The 16,126-nt window shown below is 35.8% G+C and overlaps 1 protein-coding gene across 8 annotated transcripts in view; it reads right to left on the reverse strand.

Annotated features, from left to right (window-relative positions):
- Positions 1-3,650: 3,650 nt before the first annotated feature.
- ERBIN (erbb2 interacting protein) overlaps positions 3,651-16,126 on the reverse strand; it is a 127,952-nt gene continuing 115,476 nt past the window's right edge. For 2 of the 8 annotated variants that reach the window (XM_061393396.1, XM_061393393.1), the window contains 5 exons: positions 15,215-15,334; positions 12,640-12,849; positions 11,464-11,556; positions 10,902-10,976; positions 3,651-5,743 (listed from right to left, as the gene is read on the reverse strand). In XM_061393396.1, coding sequence (XP_061249380.1) covers positions 5,636-5,743; positions 10,902-10,976; positions 11,464-11,556; positions 12,640-12,849; positions 15,215-15,334 — 606 coding nt within the window. In that variant the 3' untranslated portion in view covers positions 3,651-5,635. The remainder of the gene's footprint in view (positions 5,744-10,901; positions 10,977-11,463; positions 11,557-12,639; positions 12,850-15,214; positions 15,335-16,126) is intronic. The other 6 variants (XM_061393399.1, XM_061393397.1, XM_061393398.1 and 3 more) reach the window with 4 other exon arrangements.

Genomic DNA, 16,126 nt, shown 5'->3' on the forward strand with positions numbered 1-16,126 from the left:
GACGGGGTGATTTGCTCTTTAGATGTATACTTCCTACTTCTCAGCACAACTGTTGAATTTGTGGTAAATTCTACTTTACATATAAAGATATTTAAATGTTCCTAAGCTTGTTTTGTAAATTCAACATACTCACTTACCCATCAGAAGACACTGCTTTCAAATATTTTCTTTGCTTTCTTCACGATGTTGTTTTTCAATTGTTTGCTAACTATTGTTGTCATCATAGTATCTGACTGCGATAAGTGAATAACCTTCTCAAAATACCCGCACTGATGGTGGGTGACGGGGACATTAAACTGCCACTTCAAAATGACCGCACTTGTTTCTTTCTAATCTATGCACCCACACTTGCTGCTGCTGTCCTGAGTCAGACATCTCCTGCACACTGCTTGCCATAAAAATGGTTGTTATCCTGAACAGTCTCATGATACAGCACCCAATCGTTACAAGAAATCTTTCATTGTCCTTCTCTACTTTTTAGGTTTCCTTGAAGTCAAATTCACCTTCCGTGGTAGTCTTCTGTCCCTATCTGTCCTAGGTCTTCCAACAACTCTTCAAAGTTTATCTGTCCACTGCACTCCTGTTTCCCCAAACTTTGGAAATTTAAATACCTTCACCTATCAGAGTATTAATAATGTTTGTGACTTCTAGGGGTGTGCATGGGAAGGGAAGCAAAAGCATGAATCAATATGCAACCTTGAACAATTTCCTTTGGGAGATAAACGTGCACATGGTTCTAGGGGAAACCAACGCTCTTTTGAAGGATGATCCTAATATGAAAGAAATGTTTTATCATCCATTCCAGGATGGCATTAGTTCTGAGCATTAGGTTTTGCCCTTCATGAAGAAGGGGAGCCCTACAATTATCCATCCTAAAAACTCATGCTCCACATACTAATTTTTCTTTGACTTTAATTTTTATTTGATTTCTTCACTTTAGTTTATTTTTCTTAGTGTTCTGTCAAGGAAATTAGTTGGGATGAACACGTAAAAAGATTCTTCTAAAGCTCTTTCTTGGAGGAACAAAATTGGTTTGATTAGATTTAAGGAAGGTAGTTAGTGGAAAACTATTTGTCAACAATCTTCTTCATAGAAAATAAAAATAGCTCTATTAAGTCACAGGGTGGTGGGGAAGAAAGCATAATTTTATAGCTTATACTTTTTAATTCACCAGTGATACATGAGCTTCTCATACTTCATTCTGAAATTATACTGAGGACGGTTTTAGAAGTTATATTGGCCAGATGAAAGCCCACGAGATATTGTAATTGTCCCTCCTTGTTTTAATTGAAGTGGGAATGGTATCAGTAATACCATTTTTCAGCCTCTTTCTTAAGACTCCCACAGAAAGGTTCAGGAGTACCTTAATCGTTCTCTAAAATAAAACCTGAGTAGATTCTACTGAGGTATTTTTCCCAAATAAACTTTCACAGTTGAGAATTCTGCTTAAATTTTAGGACTGTACCTTTTTGAAAGTGAAAGCATTAGTCAGTCATGTCTAACTCTTTGTGACCCTATGGACTGTAGCATGTTAGGCTCCTCTTGTCCATGGAATTCTCCAGGCAAGAATACTGGAGTGCGTAGTCATTCCCTTCTCCAGGGGATCGTCCCAACCCAGAGACCAAACGCAGGTCTCCCATGTTGCAGGCAGATTCTTTACCATCTGAGCCACCAGTGAACATTTTTGGGGACTATAAATTTTAATTTTGCAAACTGCTTCACAAAGAGAATGCAAAGTCCTAAAAAGAAGATAGCATTCTCTTACACATTTTCTAAAGCTATAAATGACTGTGCTTGCTATCCCCTGGGCTTAAAATTTCTGCAGAGGTAAAGAAACTATAGCTTTAGATGTTAAGATGGTCAACTTTGTCTAAATTCTCTTTTAGAATCAAAGGGATTACCTAAAGGTTTGGGCTGGCTGTTTATATAATCTAGTGTATCTTTTAAAAGTAGTTTCTTGTTCTCTGTACATCATCAACTATGTGTATTTATTAATGCTTTTGACAAAACAAAATTAATTTTAACTTTAATCTCTTTCATAAGAAATCTATTTATTATACATTAGATAAGGATAGCTAATAAGAACTTCAAATAATGAAAAAAAAATCTTTTCAAATAGATATGACTGATTGATCACCAACCTTGAACTAAGTAAAAAACACTCCAGTCCCACCTACGGCTTCCTTCAGAAGTTAACAACAGTAAGGTAAATCTGTATTTCCTTCAAACCCAGGGATACATGGGACTAAATGGTTAAAGAAAATAGCTGTCTTTTTATGACAATTTTTCTCACCCTGAAATTTCTAAATCACACTTTAAATAGCATTAGTTTATTTATCTATTCACTGTGCTATTTCTAACAATCTAGATGTATAACAAAAGTTTAGAATGTTTTACAAACGCTAATAGGATTTTCTTTTAAGCACAGCAAATATCTAAAACTTTACTTCTGTTCATGGTGATGTTTGTGTTTGAAGAATTTTTCAAGTATATATACATCTTTAAGTCCAAAGAGATCAGAAAAATATTTACAAAATAAGTATGTAGGGAATTTTAGAATTTCATGGACTCAGAGGAACCAATGATTCTTTAATCAGCATAAAACTGTAGTTTGTGTAAACAATTCTATTATGGACATATAATAATTTTTAATTGTTTCAAATTTTAGGGTGGTCAATTTTAAACTCTTACTAAAAATAAGATAGTTTTGGTTTTAATGACTTGCTACATAATACTTATTAAAAATAAGTATGTCAATTATGGGCATGGGCTTTAACTACAAATTACTCATCCTATTTCTTCAGAAGATTTAAATTTTTACTTTTATTCAAATATTTAAATTTTATCACTATCAAAACAGAAATTCTAATGAAGCGTTATTATTTAATTCTAATTTTCCAGTAGTTTAGAAAAAACTTTGGCTATCCATTTAAGTACAAAACTATTTTCAGTTTTTTATATGTCATGTTACTTATCTTGGTAACAAACTTTCTTCTTTGACTTAGTGTTATGAGAACATTAAAAAATTTTTTTTAATTAACTAGAATACTAGTGCATATACTACTTGTTGCACTTGTAGTATTTCAGTATAATATACAGAGAACTAACTTAAGTTTGATCACTGATAAATCAATTGTTCTTTGTGGTCTATTTCCCTTTCCAAAATCATAGCCTGTGTATCTGATTCAAGGTAAAGAAGTAAAAAAATATCATAATTATACTTATTTTTATGAAAAGCACAAGTCGCTCAGCTGGGTCCAACTCTTTGCAGCCCCATGGACCACACAGTCCATGGAATTCTCCAGGCCAGAATACTGGAGTGGGTAGCCAGTCCCTTCTCCAGGGGATCTTTCCAATCCAAGGATCGAACCCAGGTCTACCAAATTGCTGGCAGATTCTTTACCAGCTGAGCCACCAGGGAAGTCCAAGAATACTAGAGTCGGTAGCCTGTCCCTTCTCCAGTGGATCTTCCCAACCGAGGAATTGAACTGGGGTCTCTTGCACTGCAGGCAGATTCTTTACCAGCTGAGTTACCAGGAAACAGAATAAGACTGTGAAAAATCGACTGAAACCAAAACAAGATGGGAATAATTTTAGAATGCCAAAATTAGTATTTTAAAATAAACTATGAATAAAGGGGACACCGAGGCTTGTCTTAAAGAAGCTGTTTGTCATTTTTTTAGAGATTACAACACACATACAATAAATGAATTTTATCAAAATACAGCACATTTTTCTACTATATTCATAAAAATCAATTCCTATGCAAATAGTACTGAAAATCAACTAAAATGAGTTAAAATTTACAAAGAGCTGTTAAAGGGTTTCAATCAATATTATTAAAACTATACAGTACAATAATCAATTGATAACATCTTGAAAGAAGTGCAGTATTGGAGTTCACATCTTTTAAAAAGTACTGCCTATTTACGATGACTAGCAAGAAACAAACGAATTCAACTCACTTTTGCAAAAATAATGTAGATTACTATTTTTGCTAGTCCTATAAAAGACTTTACCTTCAAACAAGGTTGAAGAACAAAGCATAACAGATTAAAAATTCCAAAATTATATTCTTAGTAATTAAAAATGGATTGTAATAACTGAATATTGCTCTAAAGAAAGGCTCCAGACTAGCCTCGACTAAAACAGTTCTTGGTCTTCTATGGCACTTTTTTCTGGTCCAAATAACTATGCGTTAATTCTCACCATTGCATGTTATCCACATTTTATTTGATTACATAGAACAAAAAGAAATAAAAGTAATGGTCTGAACAAAATTCATAAACTCTATCAAATATTTGTTACACTTAACGAGGAACAAAGGCAGTTGGTGGTAAAACACTATTACACATACATTTAGAAACCCTTCAAAGACTCTGAAGTGTTGAGTTCACATTTAATGTTACCTGTAGGAACAGCCCTTTTTTTGAACACCATTACACACTGGTAGGCCTCAGGGGCCCACCCCTTTGCTCTCAATTCTCCACAGCAGTTCTCTATCACTATGCCAGTTTCACAGACTCGCTTTGGTTTCCTAGCTCCATGCACACTCTTTCCTTCTACTTTACCAAGGCAATGTGAGGCCAAACAACATCAAGAGGCCTTCCAAAATCTTCTCACATTTTCTGTTACAGCAACACAATCTCAAAACTGGCCATTTTAGTTTCATTTGTTGCTTAAAGTAAAAATTATAAATTAACTTTAAAATGGAGTACTAATTATAAAACAGATTGCAAGTACCACCATTTGCAAAAAAAAAAAAAAAAAAATCAAGAGATTTCTGCAACACAGAAAATGTATGGACCAAAAATAAAGAAAGAAAGAGAATGCATGGACATGCATCTACAGTAGAGTTAAAAATTTCCTTTGACTAAAAAATTGAAAATTGATTCACTAGTAGCAACTGTATAGTCAAAGGCTATGACAAGAACAAATCCTATAGAGCTCATAAAACACAATTTATTGTCTTTTTTCTTTAAAAAGACATCACATTTTATTGCATTATTCTATTAATAAGAACACATTAACAACTGTTTTTTCATTCTTTGCTTCCAGATTTTTAAAGAAAATCACTGTTTTAATCTGGCCTTGGAAAGGGAACCCACCTCGCCACCTTCACCTACTCACTCTTCAGTTCAATATGCACATTGCAAAAGCCAACACTTCGAATCTCTTGCCCACATTAAAAGAAAAGTTTCAGCAGAAAAACATTAATACAAGTTGAATAAAAATAAGGGCATAAAAGCTATGAGATAGACAGCTCTGCCATCTGTCTCTGGGCTACAATCAAGGCTAACTAGAGCCTTGCACAGAGTTCAATCATGAGTATGAAATCCAAAAATAAACCTACACTCTATACAAAAACAACATACATCTGTTTTTGTAGCCTTGATTGCTATGTTTAAAAACCTAACGAGAAGTTTTATATGGTATGAATTCAATAGTCTCCCCCATATACTGTACAGTGGTTCTTTCCCTCTAATCACAAGTTCCATTATTTCATTAATGTACAAATTTGAACATAATATTTTTGAGTTCTTCTTTATATATAAAAATAGTCAAAATATTAATTTCCCCTGCAAGTATCTTCCAATAAATCTTGCTCTCTCTCTGTTTTTTAAGTCCACGGCTCTTATGAGGAAACCTCTCTTAAGATGATGAGTTCTACTGTGTTCTGGAAAGTTTTTAGCAAGGACACTGCTTGTCCATGTTCAATATTGATAAAACTGTAGCCGTTAGCCTAGAAGAGAGAAGAAAAAGACTTAAAATTTTTTTTCATAATAATTTGTGTTTGCACATTTAAATTCCTGCCAGATAGTCCACAAATCTGGCAGAAAATAAGAATCATTTTGGCAATTTAAAACAACATCTACACTCCTGGGCTCCACCCCATCTCTATGGAAATAAAAGCTCAAAAGGCAGGACCGAGGAACCTGGATCTCGTCCACTTTTTCAGATGATTCTTATGTAGCAATCCTGATATTAGAAAGCACTTGTCTAAGACATAGTATCAGACATAGCGTTGAGTGTATACACTACGGTGAAACTGAGGTTGCCAAGTTACAAGGGTGGTAGAAGAGGCACAATAAAGGACAGAAGTGGCATGGATCTAACGGAAGCAGAAGCTGTTAAGAAGAGGTGGCAAGAATACACAGAAGAACTATACAAAAAAGATCTTTACGACCCAGATAATCACGATGGTGTGATCACCAACCTATAGCCTGACATTCTGGAATGTGAAGTCAAGTGGGCTTTGGGAAGCATCACTACGAACAAAACTAGTGGAGGTGATGGAATTCCAGATGAACTATTTCAAATCCTAAAAGATGATGCTGTGAAAGAGCTGCACTCAATATGCCAGCAAATTTGGACAACTCAGCAGTGGCCACAGGACTGGAAAAGGTATTTTTATTCCAATCCCAAAGAAAGGTAATGCCAAAGAATGCTCAAACTGCCACACAATTGCACTCATCTCACACACTAGTGAAGTAATGCTCAAAATTCTCCAAGCCAGGCTTCAACAGTACGTGAACTGTGAACTTCCAGATGTTCAAGCTGGATTTAGAAAAGGCAGAGGAATCAGAGGTCAAATTGCCAAAATCTGCTGGATCATAGAAAAAGCAGGAGAGTTACAGGACAATATCTACTTTTGCTTCACTGACTATGCCAAAGCCTTTGATTGTGTGGACCACAACAAACTCTGGAAAAATCTTCAAGAGATGGGAATACCAGGCCACCTGACCTGCCTCTTGAGAAATCTGTATGCAGGTCAGGAAGCAACAGTTAGAACTAGACACGGAACAACAGACCAGTTCCAAACAGGGAAAGGAGTATGTTAAGGCTGTATACCGTCACCCTGCTTATTTAAACTTATATGCAAAGCACATCATGAGAAACGCTGGGCTGGATGAAGCACAAGCTGGAATCAAGATTGCCGGGAGAAATATCAATGACCTCAGACATGCAGATGACACCACCCTTATGGCAGAAAACGAAGACGAACTAAAGAGCCTCTTGATGAAAGTGAAAGAGGAGACTGAAAAAGCTGGCTTAAAACTCAACATTCACCAGGTGGTCAACACCGAAATCAGACTGATTATATTCTTTGCAGCCAAAGATGGAGAAGCTCTATATAGTCAGCAAAAACAAGACCGGGAGCTGACTGTGGCTCAGATCATGAACTCCGTATTGCCAAATTCAGACTTAAATTGAAGAAAGTAGGGAAAACCACTAGACCATTCAGGTATGATCGAAATCAAATCCCTTATGATTATACAGTGGAAGTGAGAAATAGATTTAAGGGACTAGATCTGACAAGAGTGTTTGATGAACTATGGACAGAGGTTCATGATATTGTACAGGAGGCAGTGATCAAGATCATCCTCAAGAAAAAGAAAAGCAAAAAGGCAAAATGATTGTCTGAGGAGGCCTTACAAAGAGCTGGGAAAAGAAGAGAAGCGAAAGGCAAAGGAGAAAAGTAAAGATATACCCATTTGAATGCAGAGTTCCAAAGAATAGCAAGGAAAGATAAGAAAGCCTTCCTCATTGATCAGTGCAAAGAAATAGAGGAAAACAACAGAATGGGACAGACTAGAGATCTCTTCAAGAAAATTAGAGATACCAAGCGAACATTTCATGCAAAGATGGGCTCAATAAAGCACAGAAATGGTAAGGATCTAATAGAAGCAGAAGATATTAAGAGGTGGCAAGAATGCACAGAACTGTACAAAAAAGATCTTCACAACGCAGATAATCACAATGGTGTGATCACTCACCTAGAGACAGACATCCTGAAACGTGAAGTCAAGTGAGCCTTGCTGCTGCTGCTGCTAAGTCACTTCAGTCGTGTCCAACTCTGTGCGACCCCAGAGTCAGCAGCCCACCAGGCTTCCCCGTCCCTGGGATTCTCCAGGCAAGAACACTGGAGTGGGTTGCCATTTCCTTCTCCAATGCAAGAAAAGCGAAATGTGAAAGTGAAAGTGAAGTCGTGTCCGACTCTAGCGACCCCATGGACTGCAGCCTACCATGCTCCTCTGTCCATGGGATTTTCCAGGCAAAAGTACTGGAGTGGGGTGCCATTGCCTTCTCCACAAGTGAGCCTTAGGAAACTACAAACAAAGCTAGTGGAGGTGATGGAATTCCAGTTGAGCTCTTTCAAATCCTAAAAGATGATGCTGTGAAAGTGCTGCACTCTATATGCCAGCAAATTTGGAAAACTCAGCAGTGGCCACAGGACTGGAAAAGGTCAGTTTTCATTCCAATCCCAAAGAAAGGCAATGCCAAAGTGCTCAAATGCTCAAACTACTGCACAATTACATTCATCTCACATGCTAGTAAATAATGCTCAAAATTCTCAAAGCCAGGCTTCAGAAATACATGAATTGTGAATTTCCAGATGTTGAAGCTGGATTTAGAAAAGGCAGAGGAACCAGAGATCAAATTGTCAACATCCGCTGAATCATGGAAAAAACAAGAGAATTCCAGAAAAACATATATTTCTGCTTTATTCACTATGCCAAAGCCTTTGACTGTTTGGATCACAATAAACTGTGGAAAATTCTTCAAGAGATGGGAATACCAGACCACCTGATCTGCCTCTTGATAAATCTGTATGCAGGTCAGGAAGCAACAGAACTGGACATGGAACAACAGACTGGTTCCAAATAGGATAAGGAGTATGTCAAGGCTGTATACTGTCGCCCTGCTCATTTAACTTATATGCAGAGTAAATCATGAGAAAGCTGGGCTGGATGAAGCACAAGCTGGAATCAAGATTGCCGGGAGAAATATCAATAACCTCCGATATGCAGATGATACCCCCCTTATGGCAGAAAGTGAAGAGGAACTAAAGAGCCTCTTTATGAAAGTGAAAGTGGAGAGTGAAAAAGTTGGCTTAAAACTCAACATTTAGAAAACTAAGGTCATGGAATCTGGTACCATCACTTCACAGCAAATAGATGGGGATACAGTGGAAATAGTGGCAGATTTTATTTTTTGGGGCTCCAGATGGTAGAGATGCAGCCATCACTGCAGTTGGTGACTGTAGCCATGAAATTAAAAGACGCTTACTCCTTGGAAGGAATGTTATGACCAACCTAGACAGCACATTAAAAAGCAGAGACACTACTTTGCCAACAAAGGTCCGTCTAGTCAAGGCATTGGTTTTTCCAGTAGTTATGTATGGATGTGAGAGTTGGACTATAAAGAAAGCTGAACACCAAAGAACTGATGCTTTTGAACTGTGGTGTTGGAGAAGACTCTCGAGAGTCCCTTGGACTGCAAGGAGATCACACCAGTCCATCCTAAAGGAGATCAGTCCTGAGTGTTCATTGGAAGGACTGATGTTGAAGCTGAAACTCCAATACTTTGGCCACCTGATGCGAAGAATTGACTCATTTGAAAAGACCCTGATGTTGGGAAATGTTGAAGGCAGGAGGATGAGGGGATAACAGTGAATGAGATGATTGGATGGCATCTCTGACGCAATGGACGTTGAGTTTGAGTAAACTCCGGGAGTTCATAATGGACAGGGAGGCTTGATGTGCTGCAGTCCATGGGGTTGCAGAGTCACAGACAACTGAGTGACTGAACTGAACAGAAGATTATGGCATCTGGTTCCATCACTTCATGGCAAATAGATGGGGAAACAGTGGAACCAGTGACAGACTTTATTTTCTTGGGCTCCAAAATACTGCAGATGGTGACTGCAGCTTGAAATTCAAAGACACTTACTCCTTGGAAGAAAAGTTATGACCAACCTAGACAGTATTAAAAAACAGAGACATTACTTTGCCACCAAAGGTCTGTCTAATCAAAGCTACTGGTTTTCCAGTGGTCATGTATGGATGTGAGAGTTGGACTATAAAGAAAGCTGAACGCTGAAGAATTGATGCTTTTTGAAGTGTGGTGTTGGAGAAGACTCTTGAGAGACCCTTGGACTGCAAGGAGATCCAACCAGTCAATCCTAAAGGAAATCAGTCCTAAATATTCTTTGGAAGGACTGATGCTGAAGCTGAAACCCAATACTCTGGCCACCTGATTTGAAGAACTGACACATTTGAAAAGACCCTGGTGCTGGGAAAAGTTGAAGGCAGGAGGAGAAGGGGACAACAGAGGATGAGATGTTTGGATGGCATCACTGATCAATGGACATGAGTCTGAGTAAACTCCAGGAGTTAGTGATTGACAGGGAGGCCTGGCGTGCTGCAGTCCATGGGGTCTCGAAGAGTCAGACATGACTGACTGAACTGACTGAACTGAGAAGAGGTTGAGGTCCAGTCTTCCCACTTGCCTAGGAGCCATCAAAGCAAGAACACTATACTTCTTGTGATAGGTTAAACATTTAATGAGGTCTTACTGTACACCAGATACACGTTCTAAATGCCTCTCAATACTTCTTAAATTAAATCTTTTAATTCTCATAACCCACAAAAGGGATTCTTTCTCATCTTATTTTAGAACAAGCAAACATTCATAACTTGCACAACTTGTTCGTGCCATTAATGGTTGGATGGCATCACCGACTCAATGGACATGAGTGTGAGCAAGCTCCAGGAGATGGTGAAGGACAGGGAAGCCTGTTGTGCTGCAGTCTATGGATTCCCAAAGAGTCTGACACGACTGAACTACAACATTCATAAACTTAATCAAAAGGCTAGGAAATATTTCAAAACTGCTAAGGTGTATTTAAAATGATTAGTATGATTTTCCAAGGTATAAGGCAGAAGTATTTTAAGCTATGAAAGCACTAGGGAGCAGCCTATGAAAAATGCCTCTGTTCAATCACAAATATCTAAAGATAACTTCATAAAATGCTTACTTTCTACTCTGGCATTTGATGAGTTCAGATATTATAAAGAAAAAAAAAAGAATATAATGAAAGATGTGTCTTAAGTTACCTGAATAATTTTATCACCTGGCTGCAGTAATTTTGATGCTGGTCCTTCAGGCTGTACCCTTGTTACAAATATACCCTTTAATAACAACAAAAAAGATAATTATTTATTGGAAAGAAGTATGCATAAAAAGAAGAGTAACAAGGAGCAATCTTTTTTATAGTATGCAAATATTTGAATTGTGGTACAAGGTTTCTCCCTGTCTTCTCCAATACTGTGATAATGCTATGTTATTTGTGCTTCTGGTGATTCTTACAGTAGTACAGTGATTTTTTGTTAAAGTGATAAAAAAAAAAGTACATATATAGATGTGTAGAAAAGTATTAACAATTAAAATGTCACTTCACAATATAAAGAAGATTAATATTTTGGAGTTAAATTTGTATTCCTCAAACAATTAATTTGTACTGATCACACTTCAAAACTAAAAGCTGAACAGGGAAATCATATGGTGACATCTATCTAGATTTAAATAAATATGTTAGATTTTTACTTATGCATAAAAGGCATTAATTTAGAGAATAAAAATTAATGGGCATTTCAAGGATATATAAACAAAACTCACATCGTCATCAGGTCTGAATGGGTTTCCTCTTCCCCCAACCCCTCCTGATATGCTAAATCCAAGTTCTGGATCCTTTTCAACTCTTACTCGAATCTGAGTTAACACAAAAATAAACTTATTGCTGTATCAGGAAAAGTTACAATGATATTCATATGGTAAATTAAGTTCAAGAAAACATAAATATGTAGGAATTCACCAAAAATAAATATTTGGGCAGATGAAATGAAACTACAATGTGAAATAATATGTTAATGAGTTAGTGAGTTAAAGGCACAGCTAAGATTATAAAGCATAGCTCCTAAATCAATCTATTGCTATCTTATGAGGATTATGCAACCAATTAATGTTGACTTTATATATTTTGGACATCACAGACTCTAATGACATAGAGCATACACACAAAACATGTACTTTATTATCAATTTCCATTTGCAAACATCTAAATTACACAATATTTCTGACTATGTTTCATAAGACATATAAAAGATCCCTGGGTGGTTGTTAGGAGGCTAACTTCTTTCCTGAATCTGTTTATACCCTTCAAAGGAGCTAGGATTGATGATCAATTAGTATTATTTTTTACAACCAAGCTATAGAAAAAGAGGCAAGAGCTAAATTTTGTTGTAAAACACTCTCTTTCTCCAGAAACTAAAACAAAATGAATGATACATTTCTCTAAGTTTCTAATGATATTATTTTATTAATAAACTATCAAAATACATGAATATATGACTGTTGACTTTGAAAGCAGTTTCTAAGATTTAATTCTCAAAGCTCTTTGGAGACTATAGTCCAGTTTCAGAAACCAAGTATCAAATAACAATCAGCAGATATAATACACCTTTAAAGTTTAAAGGTCTACTATTTATATTCCTGAAGAACATTTGATTATTGGAACATCATCAACCAGTTTGGAAAAACAACCACCTTAGGGAAAATAAATCATGCCGTCAACGCTATATCCCATGTCAATTTATCAGAATGGGCGGGGGAATCATACAGTCAAGTTAAACCACAAAGTTTAATACCTTATAAACTTAACATGAAACCAAACTATTAAACAAAATGGTAAAAACTATGTTAAAATTCTATATGGATTTATTGCTATAATTAAATAGCCTATAAAATACATTAAAAGCTTAGTCTCATAATCCAAACAGTCTTGATCATTCTTACCTCTTGCCTTGCCAGTTCATGGCCTTGTCTAGGAGAACAATGGGGCTGTGTGTATGGAGGCTGGTGGGCCACTTTCAGCATCAAGTAATCAATTAGTTGTTCTCTAGAGGGATGCCTTGCCACAGATGCCTGAGGAAGGGGGTGATGTATTTGACTATAATTTGCCTGAGGCCTGAGAGGCTGGCCCATCTGTCCATTACTCAAAGGCATCTAAGAAAAACATGAAGTGTCTTAAAATGACTAATAATAATGTCTTATAACAAATATTTGGATTTTCTTCTTGGAGCATTACAAAAGCACTTGAGTTTAACATTCTAAATCACATTATCATGCCATGTATGCCATTTTTTGTTCTGATTTTACACTTTTAAAAGGAAAAGAAAAACCCTGTTAATGTCTTAATTCTAAGTCTGCCTGATGCTTGCTGATAGATTCACTCTTTTAAAGCTTCAAATTAATCACATCTACATTTAAAATTGTTTGCTTTTCTGTAACCGTAACCCAGTGTTAAAATGATAAAACAGTATGCCAAAATTTTAGAATTTAAGTAAGCCCATTAAAAGGGAATCTTTTCCTATACTTAGTCTCTCACATATACTCAAAAGATGCATTTGCTGTTTTTTTGTGGTAGAATTTTTTCATAATCTGAGTATATTCTTCTACTTCTATTCTTTCCTTTCCAGAATTAAAAAGCCAATCCAGCAATGCAATAGAAAACTGATTTATTCCTTTTGTGTGTGTGTGTGTGTCTCAAGTTATGAAATTTTAAACTCTCTAAATACTAATTCCATAGAGCGTGAGCCACAAAAGTTAAACCTTGACATTTTACTTTTCACAGACTAAACAAAAAAGTCCAGATTATTTTGTTGCTGTTAAAGAATTATCTTTGTTTTAAAGACTCTTGTCTTTTAGACTTAAAAATAATCTTCGTGGAAATGTGATAATAGCTTATTCTGTTAGTGTAAGGAATCTATCTGAAAAAAAAAAGGTTATATTTACATTATAAATATATGCATATAAAGAGATTTTTGTGTAGAAGAGAAAATAAATACATTTAAGCTATTCAATCATTTAAAACTTCACTGTTAACTATTAACCCATAAGGAAATTACAGAAAAACTGCGAGGGAAATTATCTGAGTCCTGTTTCCCTAAAATTGCCCCAAGTAGAAAAGTTTGGGAAAAGATTAAGACAACAATTTCACAACTATTTATCTTATGTGCATCTTGCTGAGGAACACAAAGTTTGGTTTTGGTGAAGAATATTTTTACTTAAACAGAAAGTTCTCTTTTTCACTGTATTATACTTGAGAACTTGGTAAAATATGAAGTCTGGGTATTTTATGACAGGGCACAAAGATAACCCTCTATCACAAATCTTATATTGGTTAGAGAGGAGAAAGAAGTGCTGTATTCTCTGTTTTTTAAACTGTGCTTGTTTACCACTTGGTCACTAGACCTGAAGCAATTAATCTGTCCAGGAGCACTTAAATACTGTGTGTGTGTGTTCAGTTGTATTTGCCTCTTTGCAACCTCACATACTATAGCCCTCCAGGCTCCTCTGTCCATGAGATTGCAGCTATTTTTTTATGCACACTCTGTAGATAGCACTTGCTTTTCTCCATGCTAATACAATTTACTCCTATGGGCAGATTCAATACCTTTCTCCTAGGGAGAATCCTCTAGACAATAACTGCTTCTGACTCATTCTTAAGACTCCCTGACACATAGAACTCAGGCATACTTGACATTCTACATCAGTGTTAAACACTGCCAAGGAACATACTAAACTGTGATTAGCAGATTACTCGGGAGAATAAAACACATAAAACAAACTCGGGAACCAAAACTACAAAATGGATATTAAAAAGCAACTGGATAGGAGAGCTCAATTAAAAGAAAAGCAACCAGAAAGGGTAAAATAAATAAATATGTGCAAACTTAAATGGCTGGGTTCCTACTCTCAAGGACAATGCCAAAGTTTATATAATATATAACTGTGCTTCACAATTATATCTGGTTATACTAGGGATATAGGCTTAGTTAAGATAAAAGAACAACTGAGGAAAATACTAAAGAAAAGAATTACGTATCCAGCACTGGAGACAAAAAAGTACTCTCTAAATGAGTGACGCTTTAGTTTAAAAGTAATAAGACTACAACCATCATCTATTCTATCATATATAAAAGTCTTTCAAGGTGACTTCCAGTTGCATTAGAAGTATTATCTGTTAAAACGCCTTCACCATCCAATGACGAGCTTAAGACAGGTTCATGTTTAACTCTCCAAACAGTTTACTATCAGGAATGCCCAAAAGCCTTTGATTCAAAAGACAAGATGATACTACAGAAATCCAACATTAACAAAATGATTCTTCAGTGTGGACAAAATCATGGAATAAACTAACAGCAGAGTGAAATTTTATATATTATTTCTCAATTATTAAAAAAAAAACTTACTAATCAAGAGGGAAAGGTCCTCACAAAAGCATTTTCACTGTTAAAGCATATTTCTAGTTCAAAAGCTGTAAAACACAGTAAGCTCACAGATACTACTTCATTCCCTGAGCACCTACTTTCATCAGGCTGTCTGGAAGAACATCTTTGTGACTAAGTGTAGCTGATGGGTAGTTCTGCTGTCCTGAAATGAATATATCATCTTGACAAGGATCTCCTGGACAAGATGTCTGGGGATGCTTCAAATGAGGGGGAAATAAAAAATAAACAAATAATGATCTTTAAGATGTGAAACCAAAACAGTGATGACACTTAAGAGGAGATACTGATAGACAATGGAAAGACGAAGAACTTAATCAAACATTACCATCACAACTGCACCTTTATAAGGGCTGTTAACTAGATTTATTGTGGTAATCACTGTACAATACATACATGCATCAAACCATCATCATGTATACCTTGAACTAACACAAGGTTATATGTCAGTTATATCTCTAAAACTGGAAAAAAATTAGTACTTTTAACAGTCTTTCAAAGTTACGTGGCAAAATGTTTATTCTTATAATGTGTAAAAAGTACACCTGAATATATAGTTAAGATATTCATGATGCTTTTATGATTTTATTTACAGTAATACCTAGCTTTTAACATTTGCAGCAGTAAGTTTAGTTATTAATCCAAATTAAGACGCCCAAATTTTAAGAGCAGCTAAAATATATGTACTCCTGTTGAGTACAGAAAAAAGTTTTAGTTAAAAAGAAAAAAATTAACTGCTGTTCTTTTAACAGCATAGTATCATCCAGGATTTACTTCTTAATGATGAGCAATATCAATAAATATACAGTCTTACGTGTCTATTTTTCACTTTAATTTAATTCTAAACACACAAAGCTATATTTTAGAAAACTAAACAGATTCTGATAAATAGCAGTATTGTTACCTTCAAAAAAGTGTTATGGCTGGCAACACAGATATGCAAACTTCTACAAAAGGCGTTATGTAAAAACCCAAACAAACTTTCTGGCCAA

Source organism: Bos javanicus, chromosome 20, assembly GCF_032452875.1.
Source record: "Bos javanicus breed banteng chromosome 20, ARS-OSU_banteng_1.0, whole genome shotgun sequence".
Classification (NCBI taxonomy): domain Eukaryota; kingdom Metazoa; phylum Chordata; class Mammalia; order Artiodactyla; family Bovidae; genus Bos; species Bos javanicus.